Genomic DNA, 20,363 nt, shown 5'->3' on the forward strand with positions numbered 1-20,363 from the left:
TAGAAGTAACTAAGGTATAAATCATGGAGACAAGACAAGCTCTTGATAAGGGGTTAGTCATCCTCACTTTAGCTTTTCAGAGATGAGCAGCCTTCCTTTTCTTGGGGTTTGGGGGTTGGTGTAGGGGTCTTACTGTACTGACATGCTTATTTGATTTCAATATGACTTCTTCAGATTAATTTATTATCCATCAAGAGGCAATTTTTCCCTAAATACTTCACTTGGATGATGATTCTTTTTAATCACCACCAACACACACACAAACAGAGCTCCTTAGCAATTCTACTTGGCTCTGCTGCTATCTTTAGGAACATTTGTCTTGCCTTAACTACTCTCCTTTTAAAGACATCTAGTTTTCTGTGACACTGTTTACTTTCATTATGCCTTAATTATGGGATTCTGATAACCATGGAGGAGTAGAGAGACAATAAATAGGGTTTTGTGGGTGATTAAATGCTAAAGCAAAGCTGAGATGTTTGATAACCACAACAGTTGTTTCTGCAAGTATATTCCAAAGGCAGGAATATTATCGCTATTACACAACAATCAAGCAAAAAAAAAAAAAAAAAAAAGGCCTCCGACAAATCACTCCACTCATTCCACTGTGCCTTTGAAAGTCTAATGCTCTTTTATCTGATGTTTTTTTGATTGTCAGTCTGAGTAGTTGGCTCTTCATGGCAGGCTCTTCATAAAGGACAAGTTCTCAGTGCTGAAATGTCATTTATCTAAATGAGTGGTTGAAGTGGGCAAAATGTACCTCATCAACCATGGGGACCATAGTAGAGTCTGAAGAAAAATTATATTTGAGCAGGTATAATTGAACTCAATCTTACTTGTTAGGTTTCAATGAATAATCTAGCACTATCAAGCAGAAATGCATTTGGCTGCAGGTAATAAAAACAATCAGTGGTGGTTTTAATAACCGGGGCATTTTTCTCACCTGACAAATCTAGAGATAGGCAGTGTTTAGGCTTCGTTCAGCTGTTTGGACATTCTATCAGAAATCCCGATTATTTTGTGTTTTCTTCCCTGCTCTTCCTAATATGTTAGCCTTCATCCTTACGCTTATTGCCTCATGGTTGCAAAACGGCTGCTGCTGCGACTCCTGGCATCATGTTCACTTTTTAAAGATTGATTTGTTTATTAGAAAGGGGGAGAGAGAGGGCATGAGCAGGGGAAGCGGCAGAGGGAGAGGGAGAGCGAGAATCTCCAGCAGACTCTCCATTGAGCATGGAGCACGATGCAGGGCTTGATCACATGACCCTGAGATCATGACCTGAGCCGAAATCAAGGGTCAGATCTTAACCGACTGAGCCACCCAGGTGCCCTGCATCATGTCCATACTTCAGAAGGGAGATGTGAAGTGGTGGTGCTGGCCATAGCTCTCTCCTTTTATCGGGATAGCAAAAGTTTCATCAGAGCTCCCCCGCAGTCTTGCTCTTAATTCTAAATGGCTATAATAGTGTCTGGTTTCAAGGATAGCTCTGTATTTAGCTGACCCATAAGGTTTCAAACAAAGTGGAGGGCACTAACAAGGAACACACAGGGGATGGGTGCTGAGGGGGCAACTAATTGCCAACCACCAGCCTATCATATAGGGCACACAAGAGTTTCGCTACTAAGCATCAAATGTAAAAACAAAGGCCATCACCATGAAAATGGAAAACTGTTACATTTCTAATGTCATGCCCATTTCATAGTTAAAATGGAAAGATAGGAAGTGCTGGTACACTGCCCATATCAATGTATTTGATTGTTGACTTTAATACATGAAGGATGTTGGTGGAGACTAATCTTGCTCTGTTTCTGAAGATTTTGCTTTTGTTTTTCTAGGCTAAAAAGTAAACTTTGAAGATAATTAAGAAAAACACATAGACGTATGAAATGAGGCTTGTTAATTCTGCATCTCTTCCCAGACAATGTATACTCTTATGTCTTGATTATCCTCAGGTGATCACTAGGGAAAGGGGGTGAGGGACAATAAATAACTACATTTAAATTTAAAAAGCTCAATTGGGCCACAAATTTCAATCTCATTTACCATGTTGCCATAGGTAGAAAAGTCTGGTTTAATTTCAGGTTTTCCTTTCACTTCTGTTGATATCTGTCTTCTGGTTCTATCTTGCTGTTGTAGGTGTTGGCTGCACTCAGCTCGGTTGTCCTTGCTGGGGGAGGGCGGAGGTCTCATGCCCTTGCTCTCAAATGGCAACTGGGGCTGGAGTCATCTGAACACTCACTGAGCTGAACATGTCCAAGATGGCTCATCACGTGGCTGGCCGTTGATCTCAGCTTGGCTTCCGGCATGGTCTCTCCATGTGGCATGGGCTTCTCCTAGTCTGGTGGTTGGGTTCTGAAGCTGAAAGTCCCAGGAGATCAAGGCAGATACTGCAAGCTTCTTCTGACTCAGCCTTAGAAGTACTGCAGCATTAACCTTCCATTGGTTATGCAGGATAGCCCAGACAAGGTGAGGCAGGAGGCACGGTCCACGGGGGACCCATCTTTGGAACAAGCTACCACAGTCTCCTTCCTTTCCTCCCCTTGGGGATTCAAGGGCCATCGGAAGCCAGTCAGAGAAGAAAAGGGTGAAAATTCTGCTCCATGTAGCAGGTAATGGAGCCAGGATCCTAAAACTTACTCCTCTAGTACCCTTAGAGTATCCTTTTCATGGCATTTTGAAACATGACAATGGTGGTCCTAAGTTTCTGAGCAAAAATAAGTACGAACTTAAAAAAAATTCTTTTTAACAGAGTTGTAAACAAAACACAAAACATGCAACAACCCTAAGCTCAAATCAAAACCAACCCTGAGCTTTGTTGTGCAATTTCTGTTCTTGGTATGTGACCCCCTCCTCATGTATTGGAGGCCAAGCAGAGAATACTCTGTCCCCAGATCAGTAAGATCAGAGTCGATTTTACTGACTGCACTCTGTGCCCAGACTGCGCAGACACAGTTAATCGCATCTGGCGCCGCAAGACGTTCTCTTCACGTCTTTGGTGCTTTTTCATCTTTGCTGCCTTTTCATGTGAATGAACAGCACCCTAGAGCAAGTTTTGAGAATCTGTAAGGATCTTCAGAGATTCCTGTCTTGCTGAGACACAGGAAGGCCGTAATTAGCAAACAGACCAAGACTGAAGAGGTGGAAAAGAGGGAGGGTATCTTTGCTGCTATAAACTACTGGCTTTCACCATTCTCCGCCTCGGCCTGTGTTGCTGCCTGCAACACCCCTCCTCCCCCTTGTCTGCCTGGCAGACTCCTCCTCACCCCCAGATGCAGCCCGGCTGGTGGCTTCTGCGTGAAGGCCCCTCCACTCCCTGGACACAGCACTCCGTAGCCACGATCCCCGGGCCTGCCACGCTGTCTCTCTGTACAGTCCGCTCCCTCCCTGGACTGTGCCTTCTTATGGGCAGGGGCCACCTCGTGGCCCGGTGCCACCAGCCAAGCAACGCATCGTGTTCAGAGGCTCAGAAATGTTTGAGTTTATAGTCAACTACACCAACATACGGGTTTTTTATGGTAATTGGCAGCAACCGTGTTAAGGGTGGCTTATACCTTTCCCTGACCAAAACAAAACAAAACAAACACTAAAAACGAACTGGACCACATAGACTTTTCCAACGTTAATAACCTGAGACAGCTGTGCTGCTGCTCATTTCACCTCTCTTACCTGGAACGTACCCCTCTGTCTTCTCCAGAGGCTCCCCTATCCTCGTGGTCGGGTGGTCTGGTTCAGGACCCCTGGCCCAAATCCCTCTGGTGCCTCGAATGGGCACCACACAATTGGACAGTTATGTACAACGTAATGCTGGCTGTCACTTTACCTGCATGTGTCTGGCCGGAATCTTCCTGTTCTTACTTCTTCTCTGCCCCCTGAAGATGGTTAAGTAGTTTGTATATGCAGCAGGCCCTCGGTGGAGTTGCTGTTCACTAACTAGCAGCGGTGCAGTGTGCGGGTATTCGCGGAGCACTAACGCTCTTCACACCTCCGTGTGGTGGGAACGTAGTGGGAATTGGTTCTTGGGAAGGTATGGGGCTGGGGGGACACTGGTTGAGGGACATGGTTTTTCTCCAAGCTTAAAGAGGACACGCTGTCAGAGTTCAGGCCAAATTTGTCTCACAGATATATTTTGATTGACCTGCACAGAGTTTTTAGAAACCATTGAGATAGTTTGCAACATTTAATGATCCAGAAACTACATAAGAATACAGAGTTTTAGTTTATCTTAAAAATTTGGAAGATTTGGTAAAATTGGGCCTCAATTCCCCATTAGCACTAATTGCTTTGTACTAACTGGTGACTGTTCCGTTCAGACAGAAGATGAGCTTCCCTTCTCTTGTCCCCTATAAAATCGCACCCCCACACTCTCATTTGTGTTATCTTCTTGCTTCTTAGGTAAATTATTCTAGAAAATGCCTATTTTCTGTGCTGTTGGACTTCTAAATGCATAGAGCCCTAGTACACACAGGGTTGCCAAAGAAAACCTTATATACAAGCAATTCATATGTGGACTTCTTTCTCATTGTACACACTTGAAAAGATATAGGACCTCTGTGCATCCCTCAGAATCATGTGTTTTTTCATCTCTTGGCTTATTTACCAATGTTCATAACCACTCCCTGTTTATTTAGCACTTAATATATACTAGTAACTGCTCTGAGCATGTATTAACTCATTAATCCCACAACAACCCTGCCTGTGAGATCCCAGCTGTTATTATCCCCATCTTACAGATCCTCTTTCTATCCTCATGTTTTTCAGATGAGAAGCTGAGAGCTTAAGGACCAGGTTCACACAGCGAGGAGGTGGTCTCGCCAGGCTTTGAACTCAGGCCTGGGCGAAGGGAGTTATACACCTTTAAGGTTTATTTCTGGGACAGTAATATCATCTTCTTTACGTGACTGCTTTGTGGACATTTAAATGAGCTCTCAGATATAGATACCTAGTTTTGGGGAGGGATGTTCCTGTTGCTTATCCGCCGGGCTAGTTCATGACCCCAAAAGAAGAACATATAGATGACTCTGCTGTCTTGTTAAACAACAGTCTGCTCTGAAGAAAGTTCCACTGGTAGTGGGGGTGAGGGGGGGTCCTGATAAAAGATTCAGTATAATTGGCTCTCAGAAGCCACTATCTTTTTTTTTTTTTTGCATGAATATAAAGGAGGATTTTGTGGTGAAATACGTGTAGATTAGCAGATTTAGTTATGTCTTTAGTCCTGATCATGTCCTTGAATTTTGTCTCTGCACCCACCTACTTGTAGTGCAGAGTCCCCAGATGCTCACAACCCTAATTCTTGATTGTTCTTCCCTTGCTCCTTTCTCTTGTCCTTTTTCTCCCCCCTCTTCTTTTCTCTTCCCCTCCCTTTTGTATCTCTATCAAGATCTTTGAGTGTGAACGCTACAGAGAAAAATATGGTAGTTTCTTCTCTCAGAAGACGAAGTTTAGTGGAGGTAGGTAGACATGTAAAAAAAAAAATCACTTTTTAAAAACTTCACATTACAGTGCACATCAGTGTTCATCAAACATTTGCTCAAATAGACACACAGAACAAATGATTCCTAATGAGAGCAGAACTGTAATGAAATGGGTCCTCTTGTACATTATTAGGATTAAAAAATATTTTAGCATTAAGGAAGTAATATGAGTTTTACATTATCTAATGTATAAATCAAACTGTTGTGATCTTCAAATATATTTGCACTTAAAGCACATTAGTCCATTGAGTTATAGGCATATTTTAATATCCCATCCATGAGAAAGTTCCCTGAAGAGAAAAGGGGACCCCCGAGGAACACATGGGGGATGACTTTTTCAGGGAGTCCTGGACCAAGGCAAGACGTTCAGGGTGTCCGTGGACAATCGGTGTTCCAACAGGATAGATTGTCCACGGGCGGTGCTGCAGACGGCAGGGAGAGAAACACTGGGAGAGTGAGTGAGGAGCAGAGACAGCATGGACAGAATGAGTTGCTTGGAAAATGGCTGAGATGCAAATAGGTACTTATGTATAAGAAACATCTATATTTTTGTCAAGAACAATCTGACCGTATATCTCTAAAGCCATCCCAGTGCCCATTTCTTTTGAGCCAGTAATGCAATTTCCGGGCATCTCATTTTAGGAAATATTTCAGAATATGGAAAAATCCATATGCATGGAAATTATTCGTTTTAGTTCTATTTATAATAGCCAAAAATGGGGATGCTCTGCATGTCCCTCAGGAGAGGCATGCTTAAGTAAATTAAAAACATTTCCTTGGTAGAATGTTACACAGCAATTCAATGATGATCTTTGAAGACTGTGAAGTAATTTGAAAAATGCTCAGATAATTGAAAAATACAGCAACCATTGCACACTTGAAACTATGTGTTTATGTGAACCAAAACCATGTAAACAATGCCTAGGGGGGAAAAAGATGGGCAGGAAATACAGCTGAATGTTTATGGTGTGTTGGATGTGAGAGTGTGGCGGCAAAATGATGATTATTATACTCAGCCTGTTTATATGATGGATTTGTAATCTCCTTAACTATGAAAATGACATAAATTTAAACATTTAACAATAGCGCTGTGGTTAAGTGCATGATAGATGCAGACATGGGAGCCTCAGTGTGTTATGTGAGCAGAGTTAATGGACGTTTTATCTGGAAGATAACGTCATAGTTGAGTCAGTGAGGTGTGTGGCTTGAACCAAGGGCCCAGGAGATGAACACAAAAGGGCTGCAGAAGTGGGCAAAGGACAGACAGTGACAGCCCCGCTGAGTTGGGAGTGTGGGCTTTGACGTGGTTATTTGTATCCTGCACATCCGAACCCCATCCTGTCACAGCTGGTGTGCCAAGGGAAATACTGATTTTTTTTTCTTCCTTTGGAGGCCCTTTCTTTCAGTTGATTAAGGTTTAGTAGGTTTGGGGTTGCTCTCCTTGGGAGCTGTTGATCCCTAGTGAAAGGCTGGGCCAGATGTATTAAGACAGCTCTGCCATTGCTCTTGTGAGGACCCTCCCCTCTTCCCTTTGGCTCTGGCTAGGATTAATTGTCATTGGACTCATTACTTTTTCTGGAAGTGATGGCAGCGATTATCATTGTAGCAGTCCCGGATACCTCTGTTGAGCAGTTAGAGTGTCAGATGTTAGCGTAAGCACTCCCAAGCTTGAGGAGGAAACGTTTATTACTCTCCCCATTTTATAGATGAATGCACGGAGGCTTAGAAAGGTTAAATAATTTACTCAAGATTATACAACCAAGTCGGTGGCAGAAACACCATTAACTTTTAAAAACTTGTTTATTATTTAAAAAATAACTTCATTGGCTGGAAGCTGGCAATCTAGTGTCAGTCCCTCAATCACTGTTTTCTCCCCTCAAAAGTTTACTTGTTCATGAAGTCACGACGTCGAGGAAACCCTCAGCCAAAATCTCAGTGGGGATTTGACAATGGAACAGAATAGTTAAAATTGGAAATGTTCTAGAAAATCCAGACTACAAGATTGCCATAAGTTTCAGAAGAAGAACCAAAGATTTGGCTTGCTGCTCAGAGTTGCACGCTCTGTACAAAATATCTTTAGAATTTGATAGTGCTGTTATTTAAGACCTAGAAGAGAACCATTCTTAGCACCTGTGCAGTCTTACTTGTGTCTCTGTAAATGAGGCCCCCTCACAGCTGCATCCCAGCTGTCCCAGCGCTGTCCTTGACCTCTAGGAATCATCTTTAAACACATCTCCAAACTGCAGTGTGAGGTTATGTGAGTGTCAAATGGTGGCATGCGCTGTATTTAAGTAGGACTTAGGAAGAAAAGCAAAAACCTTAACACTTTGACATGATTTTTAAACTAATGGTTTTCCTGTCTTATTTATGCAACTAAATACGTTCTGTGCAATTTTAGTCAAGTTCTTAAAAACACAGGAGGAAAGCAATACCTTTTCATCGTATCTCCCTTTTCTCCAGCAGCAGCCATCATCAAGCTAACTTCCAGCTCCTTTTTGCTTTCTTGAATTTATATATTTCTGTATATACAACAATTTAGGGAAAGTCATAATAGTAGAAAACAACTTTTCCCTTAAGTAAAAAGTTACAGAAGATCATAATTACACTATGCCCTTCAAGGAAAGAAAATCAAATTGTGCATTTTTTTCTTAGATTGAATGAATAGGCCTGGGTGTATTTGCATAGCAGACATGGGGTTCTTAAGAATGTGCTAGAAGCTTGCAAGACCACTTGAAGCCTAGACTCAGAAATGGTACATCATCACTTCTACCACCTTCCATTGGTCAAAGCAAGTCATTAAGACCAGTCAGTTCAAAAAGTGTAGAAACAGATTCTATCTATGAATGAAAGAGTATGGCCTTTTTCATAATCTACCAAAGAAATGACTTTGCCATAGATTATTAATAGAGATAAATGAGTTAATGTAAGTAAAGTGCTCAGAAGAGTGCTGTTTTGTAGTAATTGCTATTTTGTTGTTGTTGTTATTATTATTTCTGGATGTTTCTCCAGGAGCTTATTGAATCTTACTTTTGTTTAGTTTTTTAAAATGATGTGGGAGGAACAGCATTGACTTTTCGGGCCCTGAAAATGCTATTTATGGGCTGATGTCCTCTGCCATCCAAAACAAAGGTATGTGAGGTGGGAGAGATGTTTCTTTGGCCTCTCAGAGGCTGCTCTAGATGGTGCTATTGGGGATTCCCAGGTATCCTCTGTTTTCATGCTTTTTCCTTCTGTCAAAACTAATGCCCATCCTTTATTTTTACCGTTGCAGTGTTTACTAAATATGAGAGATATTTCCCTTTAAAGGAAAGCAATCTTGTGAATATAGGTGTGGTATTCCATTTTTACTTTAATGTTACTTAACTATGTGCAAACATAAAGCCATGTATAAACTACTAATATGCTTGCTTATAGCCTTTATGCATCTATAAAGCAAAAAATTGAAAATCAAATTTTAACGGAACAGACTTAAAAATTAAAGACAAGAAAAACTTCAGAATTTCAAACTAACAGCATTAACCTAACATGACAGATGATGTTATTTTTACTGAAATGACATCCTGACTCAAAACTACCATGGCCTTTGACGCCTTCATTTTCCCACAGTTTTCTCTGTTAACGATGACTATAAACCCTTCCATTTCACAGTGCACTGTGACATTAGTCATCCTTTGTTTGCTATGAAAGCACCGTTTAGATATCATTTCCACCTCTGTCCACTTCTCTGTGGCCTACAGTAATTAGCGTGGCACTATGTGGTGTCGACTTGATTATAAACACAAATATGAACACTGAAGCCCCTGGCATTGCTCGATTATAAGATGGTTATATAACTCAGTGCCTTTTAAATTTTAATGTGCAGATGAATCACCTGAGGATCTTGGTAAAATGCAGACTGGGGTGGGGCCCAAGATTTTGCATTTCCAACAAATTTTCGGGTTTATGCTCATGCTGTTGGCCCAGGGACCATTGTGAGTACAAGGATCTGATTGTGCCTCTAGGAATATTTTTTAGATTATTATTTAAACGAAATACATAAACATTTGTCAGTAGAAAATTCACATGTCCATGGATATGTTCGTGGTCCCCAGTCGAAGAATAACTGTACGACCCCATAAAAGGCAGCTAGGTTACTAGAGTGCCCTGCAGGAATCAGATCCTGACACTAGGTATGAAGCTGAATGCACTGAATGTCAGGCCTCAGCCAGTAATATACAAGGAATGAGGATTGTATGAAGCCCTTTCTGGACATTCCAGATATAACTCAGAGATGACTCTTCTATCAGTGAGACAGGCCGGCTGTGGTTTTGCCTCCAATAAATCAAATCTCTCTCTTTTTACCCAAGCAAAAGCTTTTTGTACCTTATATCACCACTCACATTTTTCCTGATCTTAGAGTTAAAAATGTTGTAGAGCTTCCTTTTTCAGTTTTAATGTCCTGAGGGCAAGGATTATGTTCTGTTCATTTTTGTACTTTCACGCAGCAGGCATATAAGCAGTTGTAGAATTGAATTTATTAGCTAGATAAATCTTGTGAGTGCCCTTTCCTGTTTGTATAACTATGGTTTGATTTTGTTAAAATTCTAGGAATTTTGCTCTCTTTTATATTTCAGATCACTTATTACTTTATTTACTACTTCTGCTTTTCTTTTTTCTTTCTAGGAAATATTCCCCAAACTTAAATGGCTGAAGCTCAGTCTCTGATATTTGAACTCATGACCAATTATTTTTTTTATTCATGGCTCTGAAGTGCACTTTGCTTTTTATTTTGGTCTGAGGGTAAATGTTGAGAAGATAAGAAATAGCTTGTAGATATTTAATTGATAATTTGTGTGATCAGGATTAATCTTTTTTAAATAGTCCCACAGCAGTCTTCTGGAGAGAATTCTGTAAGATGCAGTGGAGTGAATTTGCCTTTAATAAGAAAGCTCAAGATTGTAGAGGGATACTGAGGTGTTGGCTTTGTGCATAAAATATCTTTCCTACATTGAAAAAACAAAACAGTGCCCAACCTTATCAATAAACCTCTGAAACAAATAATACATTATATGTTAAAAAAAAAAAAAAGGAAGAAGATAGCAGGAGGGGAAGAATGAAGGGCGGAAATCAGAGGGGGAGACGAACCATGAGAGACTATGGACTCTGAAAAACAAACTGAGGGTTCTAGAGGGAAGGGGGCTGGGGGGATGGGTTAGCCTGGTGATGGGTATTAAGGAGGGCACGTTCTGCATGGAACATTGGGTGTTATACGCAAACAATGAATCGTGGAACACTACATCAAAAACTAATGATGTAACGTATGGTGATTAACATAACATAATAAAAAATAAATAAATAAAATAAAATAAACCATTATAAGTTGTCTTTGACCTGGGTTCCAAGTACATTCCAGTGTCTCTTTTGGATTGGGAAACTCTCAGATAATGACTGGGAGAGAAAGCTCCAGAGGTTACAGAGGGATACCTAGCAAACGTATGAATACGTTGGATAGCACATCATTGAGTAAAGAGGGACCAGGTATATAACATATAAGTGGTAAGGCAATCTTCCCGTGGTTTGATATGATTTTTTTTCCTAGTTCTGTTTGTCAGTCTGCCTATCTTTCCACCCACCCACTGAGCCCACCTGCCCCTCCATCTGTCCGTCCACCCATCTATCCATCCATCCATCCATCCATCCATCCATCCATTTAACCTTTTTATTGAAAAATAAGACACAGACTCAAAACAAAACAAAACAAAACAAAAAACAGACAAATTAAGGATAGCTTACTGCAAAGATTCTTGAGGTGTGGTCTCCAGATTAGCAGCACCAGCATTGTCTTAGAACTTGCTAGAAATACACATGTTTGAGCTTCTGTGTAGATTTTAAATCATAAACTGTGGAGGTGGGGCCTCTGTTTTAACAGACCCTTCAAAGGATTCCCAGGCATGCTGGAGTTTAAGAACCTCTAGCTTAGTGAACTATGGTAAGGTGGACATTTTTGTAACTACCACCCAGGTCAAGAACTAGAACTTTGCCAGTCAAGTCAGAAACCCGACCTATGTCCCTCTTACCAACCACAGCTCCTTCCTCCTTCTGAAGAATCCACTATCTTGAGTTTCACAGTAATTGCTTCCTTGTCTCTTTATAGTTTTATTACTGAATCATACATCCCCAGATACTATAGTTTAGTCTTTCCTGTTTGTGGTAACTTTTTGTCTCTCCATCTATTGCCCCCTCCCCACTGTTGCTTTCTTTTTCATGCAATGTATCTGTTAAAGAACCTAGATGTTTCTCTTCCGGGGACAGCATCCATAGACGTTCAGAATTGTCCAGCGTTTGACCTACCGTCGTAGGCTGTCCTATAATACAGCCTCTAACAAAACTAGACTGTCCCGAATCCCTGGTAATAGAATCATTTACCTTTATACCAAGAAGGTTGGGAAAGCACCAAAATCTGCATGTGGCGTGTGCCCAGGCCGACTTCGAGGAGTTCGTGCTGTGAGACCTAAAGTCCTTATGAGGTTGTCCAAAACGAAAAAACACGCCAGCAGGGCCTGTGGTGGTTCCATGTATGCTAAGTGTGTTCGTGACAGGATCAAGCGTGCTTTCCTTACTGAGGAGCAGAAAATTGTTGTGAAAGTGTTGAAGGCCCAAGCACAGAGTCAGAAAGCTAAATAAAAAAATGAAGCTTTTTTGAGTAATAAAACAAAAACAAAAATAAAAAAACCTAGATGTTTGACTTGTTGAATTCCCCAGAGTGCAGATTTTGCAGTTGCAACCTCATGGTGCCGTTCCACGTGATCCTCTACAGTTCCTGCATATTGGCAGCTGGATATGGGGGCTTTATCAAACCCAAGCTAGATCCTTTTGCCAAGACTATAGGTGGTATTGGGTTCTTTCATCAGGAGGCATAGGATATCTAGTTTTATAGTTTTTTGATGTTATCAAGCATAGCTGTTCGATACCTGGATCTGTTGGGAGGCGTATATTGGCAATATTCTGTCATTTCGTTTTCACTTTTACTTATTAGCTGGAATAGTTTTTGTAGAATAAAAGTTTATCAGTATATGGCTCCCCAGTGATAGAGTCATACATGAAAAGCAGATCAAATGCTCAGCTTTCCTTTTATTTACCTAGTTTTCAAGATGGTGAATTATTTCCCTATCATGTTCAGAAAATGACCAATTTTTTTTTTTTTTTAATGCCCTTATGAGCTACTAGACTTAAACATACTGGAAGGCTATCGAATATTGGCAAACCTTACCCTTCTTAAAGCTCAAACTGTCCTATCCTTTGGCCAATGGGAGCTTCTTTGGCTTGCCTCTTGATTCCTCTTGGTCTGACTCCAGTTCTCTGACTTTTTCCTTCTTTGTTCCATGCTCATCTGGTACATTGCTTACCCTCGACCAGTAATCAGCCATTTCTCCAAGAAACCTCTCTTTTAATGGGAAAATGATAAATAAAACCATAAACTAGGCACTTATGGCTACTGGCTTTGTTTTTTTTCCTGCATCTTTTCAGTTGATGGAGCTAGGAAATATTTTTATCTACATGTCTTTTTCTACCTACATATAGATATAGTGACTTTATATATATATATATTTTTAAGATTTTATTTATTTATTTGACAGAGAGAGACACAGCGAGAGAGGGAACACAAGCAGGGGGAGTGGGAGAGGGAGAAACAGGCTTCTTGTGGAGCAGGGAGCCCGATGCGGGGCTCGATCCCAGGACCCTGGGATCACGACCTGAGCCAAAGGCAGACACTTAACGACTGAGCCACCCAGGCACCCCGACTTTATATATATTATAATTAAATATGTATTTAAATATAAATAAAGTTAAAATACCACAAATTTATCCTAATGTTTACAATTTAGGACTACAGAGTTTTTCTTCTTTTCTATGGCATCTATATCTCCTTTCTTCCTAAGGAATCTACTAGAGAATGAGTTTCAGACAACCAAGAGACTAGAGAACCACTGATATAGAGATGGTGGTAAGCATTAAATATATAAAACTAAGAGTTCACATTAAATGAGGGGTAAATGAGAGAAAGTATAGCATGTAAATAACTATTATCTGATAACACAGATTTGGTGGAACCATAAAGTATAGGGAAAATTGAACTAACATGTGCACAAAAAATTTTAAAGTCTTTTTAGTGATCATAATTGCTGGTAGTAAGAATAGTGTGGGTATAATGTGGAATAGAGCAAATGAGTAATTATGAAATATTCGAATCTAGCGTTCTCTGTGCCGTTGAGAACCAAGATTCTTAAGGTGGAAGAAAGGAGATATATCCACTTTTAATGGATATAACATGCTTGGCTTTTATTTTCTTTCCTTGAGTACCTAGATGTGTTCCTCAGTTGTCTTCTGGTATAAAACATTGCCGTACATTCTGATAATCCAGTATTCTTTCTCTTGTAAGTCACGTTCTCTTTTTGCCTAGAACCCCAGAGGTTGGTTTTTGGGGGGAGTTTTTGGTGTGTTTTTTCCTTTCTTTAAAGTCTTGAAATTTTGGTAGTGTATGTCTGGTGTTGGTAGTTCTGGGTCATTATTCTCACATGTGTAGTTTCTTTTTTAACTACATGTTAACATGCAGTTTCTAAATTTTTGTATTTTAGGAAAGTTTCCTTTATCAAAGTATTTTTTCTTTGTATGCATTATGTTCCCTTGTTCTAGGTTTTCTTTCCCCTTTCAGAGTCTCCTGTTATTTTATTATGTTGCATCTTATTTGCTTGTCTTCAAAAATTTACCATTTTTCCTTGTAACATTTTCTTCATTATTATTATCATCAGGTATTATTATCATTTTAATTCACTCTTAAGTTCCTTCTAGTTAAGACTTTATTTCTAAAATTTCAAATTCCCTCAAGTTCTGTCACCTCATTTCTGACTTTCTTTTAGTTCTTATTTATTCTTGTTTCTTTAGTATATTTTTTCTGCGTCTTTTGGCACATTTAGAAATTGTATATTATAGTTGTGATCTGATTTTTGAGGCTGTTTTCCTCGGTGTGCTTTTATTATCTGTGGAGACGTTATTTTATTCCCTTTTCTCTTGTTCTTATAGTAATATTGGGTAGAATTTGATCTCAGTGCTTTTCTGTTGCTCATTTTCCTGACGTTTTACCAAGAGACTTGGTTCAGATAGTTTTTTCTAACTTCACAGAACTCCCTCTTCTATTCATGTAGTGTTAAAAAACAAACAAAACTTACTGTCTGAAATTTCCTACTATTCTTTTCCTTCCCCACTGTTACCTGGATCTTCTGCTTTTTCATCTTTGTTATTCTTGTTTTGCTCAATTTTGATTTTTCTCTCAGGAGATTCTCTCCAGCGTGAGGCTCTGTCCTGGGAGCAGGAGTTGGCTAGTCATGTAGCTGTTGGTGGTTTATCCTTACCTGCTTGAATTTTGCTGTTTGAGGGGAGGGGAGGGTATCTTATCACCTAGTTTTGTTGTAAATATTATTTATGTATTTTTTAATTTTTCTATTTAATTACATATGTTTATATGTGGGGATTCCAGGAGACCCCCCAAAACTATGAAGCTACCACCACCTTGCAATGGACAGATACTTTGTTAAGCGCTTTAAGACTGTGCTGCTCCTTGCCCATCTGGCCCACCTCACCGTGCCGTCAGCTACCAGCTTCGCTCGAGAGGACCTGAGCTGACGCGGTGAAGGGAAGTGACTAGCCCAATACCACACAGGTGCTTTGAGAATTAGACCTCAAGCCTGTGTTTGCTTGACTCCAATCCAAGATTCCTCCTGCTACCACGTTTTACCTCATCACCAAATAGTAAGAAGATGGATTTATTAGCCAAAAATAAAACTTGCTGATGTGGAATGTATGCTATTTTTTTTTTTTTTTTTTTAATTTTATTTATTTATTTGAGACAGAGAGAATGAGAGAGAGAGAGCACATGAGAGGGGTGAGGGTCATAGGGAGAAGCAGGCTCCCTGCCGAGCAGGGAGCCGGATGCGGGACTCGATCCAGGGACTCCAGGATCATGACCTGAGCCGAAGGCAGTCGCTTAACCAACTGAGCCACCCAGGCGCCCCGGTATGCTATTTTTTGAAGAAGATTGTGAGTTCTCCTTCCTTGACGATGAGTGTTACAGCTATCCCTGTGACATTCTTCTGTTCAGGCTCACACACTCACCTGGCTGTGGCCGTTCAGGGAGTGGCTTGCTGTACTGCAGACCTTGCTGGCTGCTCGGCAGCATGTTCTTACGTAATGCTCACCCCCTGGCCAAGTGTTATCATCATCCCAAGTTCACTCGTGAGGAATCTTAAAACAACTTAGAGTATGTTGCCCCAAATTACCCTGCTAGTAAACTGTGGATCTGTGGAAATAGACCCTCTCTTATTCTTGGTGTTTCTCTTCTGTCACTGCGGCCACCATGGTCTGTGTGCCCCATACCCTCCCCTCTCTGCCCCACTGTGAGCAGATGCACGCCGAGAGGAGGTGAGAGGGTATCCTGATCGACTATCTTGGTAGTAAGTCTGTCCTGTCTAACAACCTCGTAGGAGCCACTGTTTGTTCTCCTGTCTCTCACCTTTCCATCTCCCACCCTCTTTAGCAGTCAGTTCATTGGCAACCAGAGTGTGGATCCAGCATATCTTCCCTACTCATGCCAACCTGTACATCCTTGTGCCGTTTTCTATGTAAAATTTCTACCTGAACTCTTTATAACCTGTTGCTTTGGATATCTAGGGCTGTAGAATAAGGAGTAACTAAAACCAGAAATGCTGAAGGCAAAAGAGCTTTTTGCTGATTCTTTATCTCCATTGACCCAGATCATTGCCACAAGGACTGTGAGGCTGGGGGCCAGGAGGCATGGCCCACACTTTGCCAGGCCTTCATCTTTGCAGGGGCTTATCAAGTCCACTAGCTTCTTCACTTGTCTCCCTGTCTTGACCTTTATCTTTCTCAAATCCGTTGAACACACTAACCAACCCAGGCCCGAAGACTCTACTTTCACTAGGTCACCTTCCTACTACCTAGCACCATTGACGCCTCCTCATAGTTCCCCAGATCAAACCCAAACTCCAGCCTGACTTTGAAGACACTCTAATCTTGCCTCACTAAAGCTGTTTGAGAGAAGGGCCTCAGTTGGTAATGGTCTATGACCCTTGTCTTCCTTCCATCCTACCTCTCTCTGCCCCCTTTGCTTTTACTGAACAACATTTTCTTTTCCACAGTTACTGTAAAAAGAAATCGATTCTTTTTAGCTAAAGTAAATTATATCCAGCTCTCCTTATGTGGAAAAAAGGCACGGAAGTGCTGACAGACACTATCTCAGAAGTGGAGGGATGTTCTTGCTGTTATCCTTCCAGGATGACCAGAAACAAATTTAACTGGTGAATGGCCATGCCATGTGGAAGGGAAGTGGTAATTAACGCTTAATTAGTAAACCTCCCTGTAGAATTCACAGTGTTTCTGTATAATTTGCCACTTACACATTAGTGTGTACATATCTCAATTGGGAAGGCAGGATGGGTCATCTACTCTGTCCACATTTATCTCTTTAAAATATAACTTGAGTAACAGAGCCACATAAGCATGTTAAAATTTCTAGGGCATTGCTGTTATGTATTATGCATGACACTCCCAACAGGGTTTTGATAAAATGCCTTTTCCTGCCAGAGGGTACCACCTCTGCAGATCAAGAGGCCTGAGGAGGACCTGTTTGTATGTGTGTGGCCAGCAGCATCCATGGGGGGCATGGAGCTCAAGGGAGCTTCAAAGAGCCATTCAGCGTGGACTCAAAAAGGGAGCCTCAAAGGAGCAGACAGACTATTTGCCTAAATCACTGTATGCCCATAAAAATTGGCAGACTTCAGCTGGCGATCTGGTAAATTTTAATCCATGTCCAGGATGTTTCTTAACTACAAACATCAAAGGAGCTGGATGGGTCCCTGTCTATGGGTAGTCTCTCAGTTGTGCCCTCCTCCTTGGCTATGATGCTGTTTGTCTCTTTGGTATAATCACTCTGGGAGGCCAGAATCCACTGGCAGGGCTCTGGGTCTTAGAGAAATGTGGCTGTAAAATGCATGAGGTTTATTCTGATGGTACTTGTCATGCTGGGCAGATGGTGGCATTTACCATGTTGATTGGCGAGGAGTGTTTGTGCTCCCAGCCACAGATGGGCTGAGAGGCCATCCTGGTAGTCTCACATACACCCTCTCCAACACACACCATGGCTGCTCACTAGCTGCTCCCTCTTTTTGTTCCTATAGCACTTGTGCTTGCGTTTCTTTCATGTTGCCCATTGGCGGTGGTTTTGATCATCTGTCTTGATATGTACGCCCCTACAAGGCTGGCTGTCAAGTCTTCCAGGGCAAGGACCTGGCTTCTACTTCAGGGGCTAAGACGTTCTGCACTATGTGCAAGGTCACCAAGCAGCTGAGTGGCAGTAGTGCAGGATGCTAAGCTTCATTCATCAATCTCCAAAGCCCAGGCTCTTAATTAGAAGGCCTGTCATGTCATAGCAATCATGATGGTTCTCTGAGGAGGTCCTCTGAGGCATAAAATCGTCCCTCATCCATTGATAATTACAACGGTAATTGTTTATTGGGTTCTTAGAAACTGCACTAATCATTTTATAGACATTATTTCAGTTAATCCTTCCAATAATCCGATGCATAGATAATATAGCCACCGTTTTCAGATAAAGAAACTGAGGTTGACAGAAAATAAAAGCCTTGCCAGCCAGGTTGCTCAACTAGTAAGTAGCTCCAGGCCTCCCCCAGACTGGTCTGTTTCCAGAGCCGTGGTCTTATCTGCTTTGCTTTAGTGCCTGTTGGCACATATGGGCTCTTGACATCCGAGAACAACTCCAGACAGAGAGTCCTTCATCTGTGTGTGTCTCTCTTGCTTCACCAAAGCCTAAACTCTGTAGATCATTTCTTGTTGCCTTGAGCATAAGAAAACACACAAAAGGATAAGAACACTTTATATCCATAATTTGTCATACACTCTTAACAAACTGTAGGAAATAATTATGTGTTGTCCTACTTTTCATTTGAAGTTCGTGGGGGTCTTGGGAGGGACTGTTGGAAGCTACTAGCCATACCCTCTGTCAACCCCCCAAACACACCCACTTCTTGCTGCCAGTCCTGGTGAAGGGCATGGCTCTGGCAAGTCTACCCTACCATGTGGATGATTACAGTGGGAGAGGGTGGTGATGATGACAGTGATCTTTCTATCAGTGTACCCTGTATTTTACACATATCCTTATCTAATCAACTTCAGAGATGGTTGACCAAGCATCATGCATTATTATTCCCTTTTTCCTCACATGGGTAGGAACTGAATCTCGAAGGTGGTTGAGTGACATCGAGTAGCTTCAAACTCAAGACTTCTGTTTCCTGATCCAGTGCTCTTTCTGTTAGAGAAATTGCTTTCCTCCTGTGGTATGTGGAGGGGCCTCAGATGCTGTCATGATGAGGGGGGTGAGGGGCTCAAGGACCTACGTCCTGCCTCAAATAGAACAGATCCACTTTTTCTGATTGATTTATAGGTTTTGTTTGTAAAAGTGTTCCGGCATTCTAACAGTTTGGTATTCCTGTGTGACCACTCCCAAACTTGGTTGTTACCGTGCGGGGGCAGGTTGGCGGGAGTCTGGGCCGGCGCTGCCAGGCTGCTGTACTTCCGGGGACAGCAGCCGAGCACTCTGCAGCTTATTGCAGGTGTGTGGTTCGGCTGGGGTGGCTTTCTTCCATTGGCCTCTCCTCCTCCTTGGACCCATGGACTAGCCAGGGCATGCTCTTCACATCTCCTAGGCTCTGGCTTGGAACCGGCATGCTGTCACTTCCAAAGCCAGTCCTGGAGCCAAGCCCGAAGTCAGGGGGCGGGGCGGGTCACTGCTCATTTATGGGGCTGTGGCAAGACGCGGATGCAGGGAGGCGTGAAAAGTTGGGGCCAATAATACAGCCTATCACAGCTACTTTTAAAAGTCGTAGTATCCCTGCACTGTTTGAATTGGAAGGCTGTTGAAGTGCTTCAAGCCACATGTACCCGTAAGCTCCATGGACGGTGGCGGTGCAATAAAAGACAGGAGCTTTGTACGCAGAGAGAATCAGGCCCAAGGAATGTTGTCGTGAGTGGTGGCCAGTTTGGGGTGTGGCCGGTGTCCTCATCTTTTCAGTGCTTACTCAGGTAGGTTGATGTTTAAGTGTGTGCACATGCGTGTGTGTGTGTGTGTGTGTATAAGAGAGTTACAAGATACAGACGTGCTTCTGCCTACCAACCTCATCAGCTTCCATCCTCCTTGTAGCTGGAAGCTTTCTTCTGTGCTTCACCTCGCCCTCCGATCCCCGCTGTCCCCAGCATTCGTATTAGATCGGTCTATAGATCCAGCTCTCGTCTGCCACCAGCTCCTGGGCTGTCAGTGTCAGCCGCGCATCTGAGCTCTAAGCCTTTACCTGCTGAAAGCCATTCCTAGGTGGTTTGTACCTTCTGACCCGAGGCTGGCTAATTTGCCTTCATAAACTATCAGATTCGGCTAAGGTCATTTAATTCTGTAATCTTTGTAATGCAGTTCAAGAAAAATGGATAAGAGGCCAAACGATGAACAATCTGCCTTGGAACACAACACCAGCAGTGTTCTATTTCAACATCAGAAAAATGGTGCAGGAGTCACCGAGCAGAATGTTTATTAAAATGGACTCCATGAGGAGGTTATCAAGACAAAGGCAAAAGATGTAAATGCACAGAGTTACAGGCACAGAATAAAGATTATTTCTGGAGGATCGGGGCACACAGAGCCTCCATCTTACCTCCTGCTCTTGTTCCCAGTGAGTTTAATTACTTGGGTGACAGTCATTAAACATTGCAAGCCATGTGTGTCAGTTGATCCGAGGGCTCCTCACCAAACGTCTGAGTGGGAGGACGATTATGTT

The 20,363-nt window shown here is 42.0% G+C and overlaps 2 protein-coding genes across 13 annotated transcripts in view; both read left to right on the top strand.

Moving 5' to 3' along the window:
• Positions 1–12,941, top strand: part of LOC116632564 (60S ribosomal protein L34-like) — a 74,667-nt gene extending 61,726 nt beyond the window's left edge. Inside the window, exon 4 of the mRNA XM_032404523.1 lies at positions 11,770–12,941. Within this exon, the coding sequence (XP_032260414.1) occupies positions 11,770–12,132 (363 nt within the window). The 3' untranslated portion in view covers positions 12,133–12,941. The remainder of the gene's footprint in view (positions 1–11,769) is intronic.
• Positions 1–20,363, top strand: part of RGS6 (regulator of G protein signaling 6) — a 546,094-nt gene that overhangs the window by 144,923 nt on the left and 380,808 nt on the right. The gene's annotated exons all lie outside the window — the stretch shown is intronic.

This window comes from Phoca vitulina, unplaced genomic scaffold, assembly GCF_004348235.1.
Source record: "Phoca vitulina isolate PV1807 unplaced genomic scaffold, GSC_HSeal_1.0 scaffold7, whole genome shotgun sequence".
NCBI classification, from domain to species: Eukaryota; Metazoa; Chordata; class Mammalia; order Carnivora; family Phocidae; genus Phoca; species Phoca vitulina.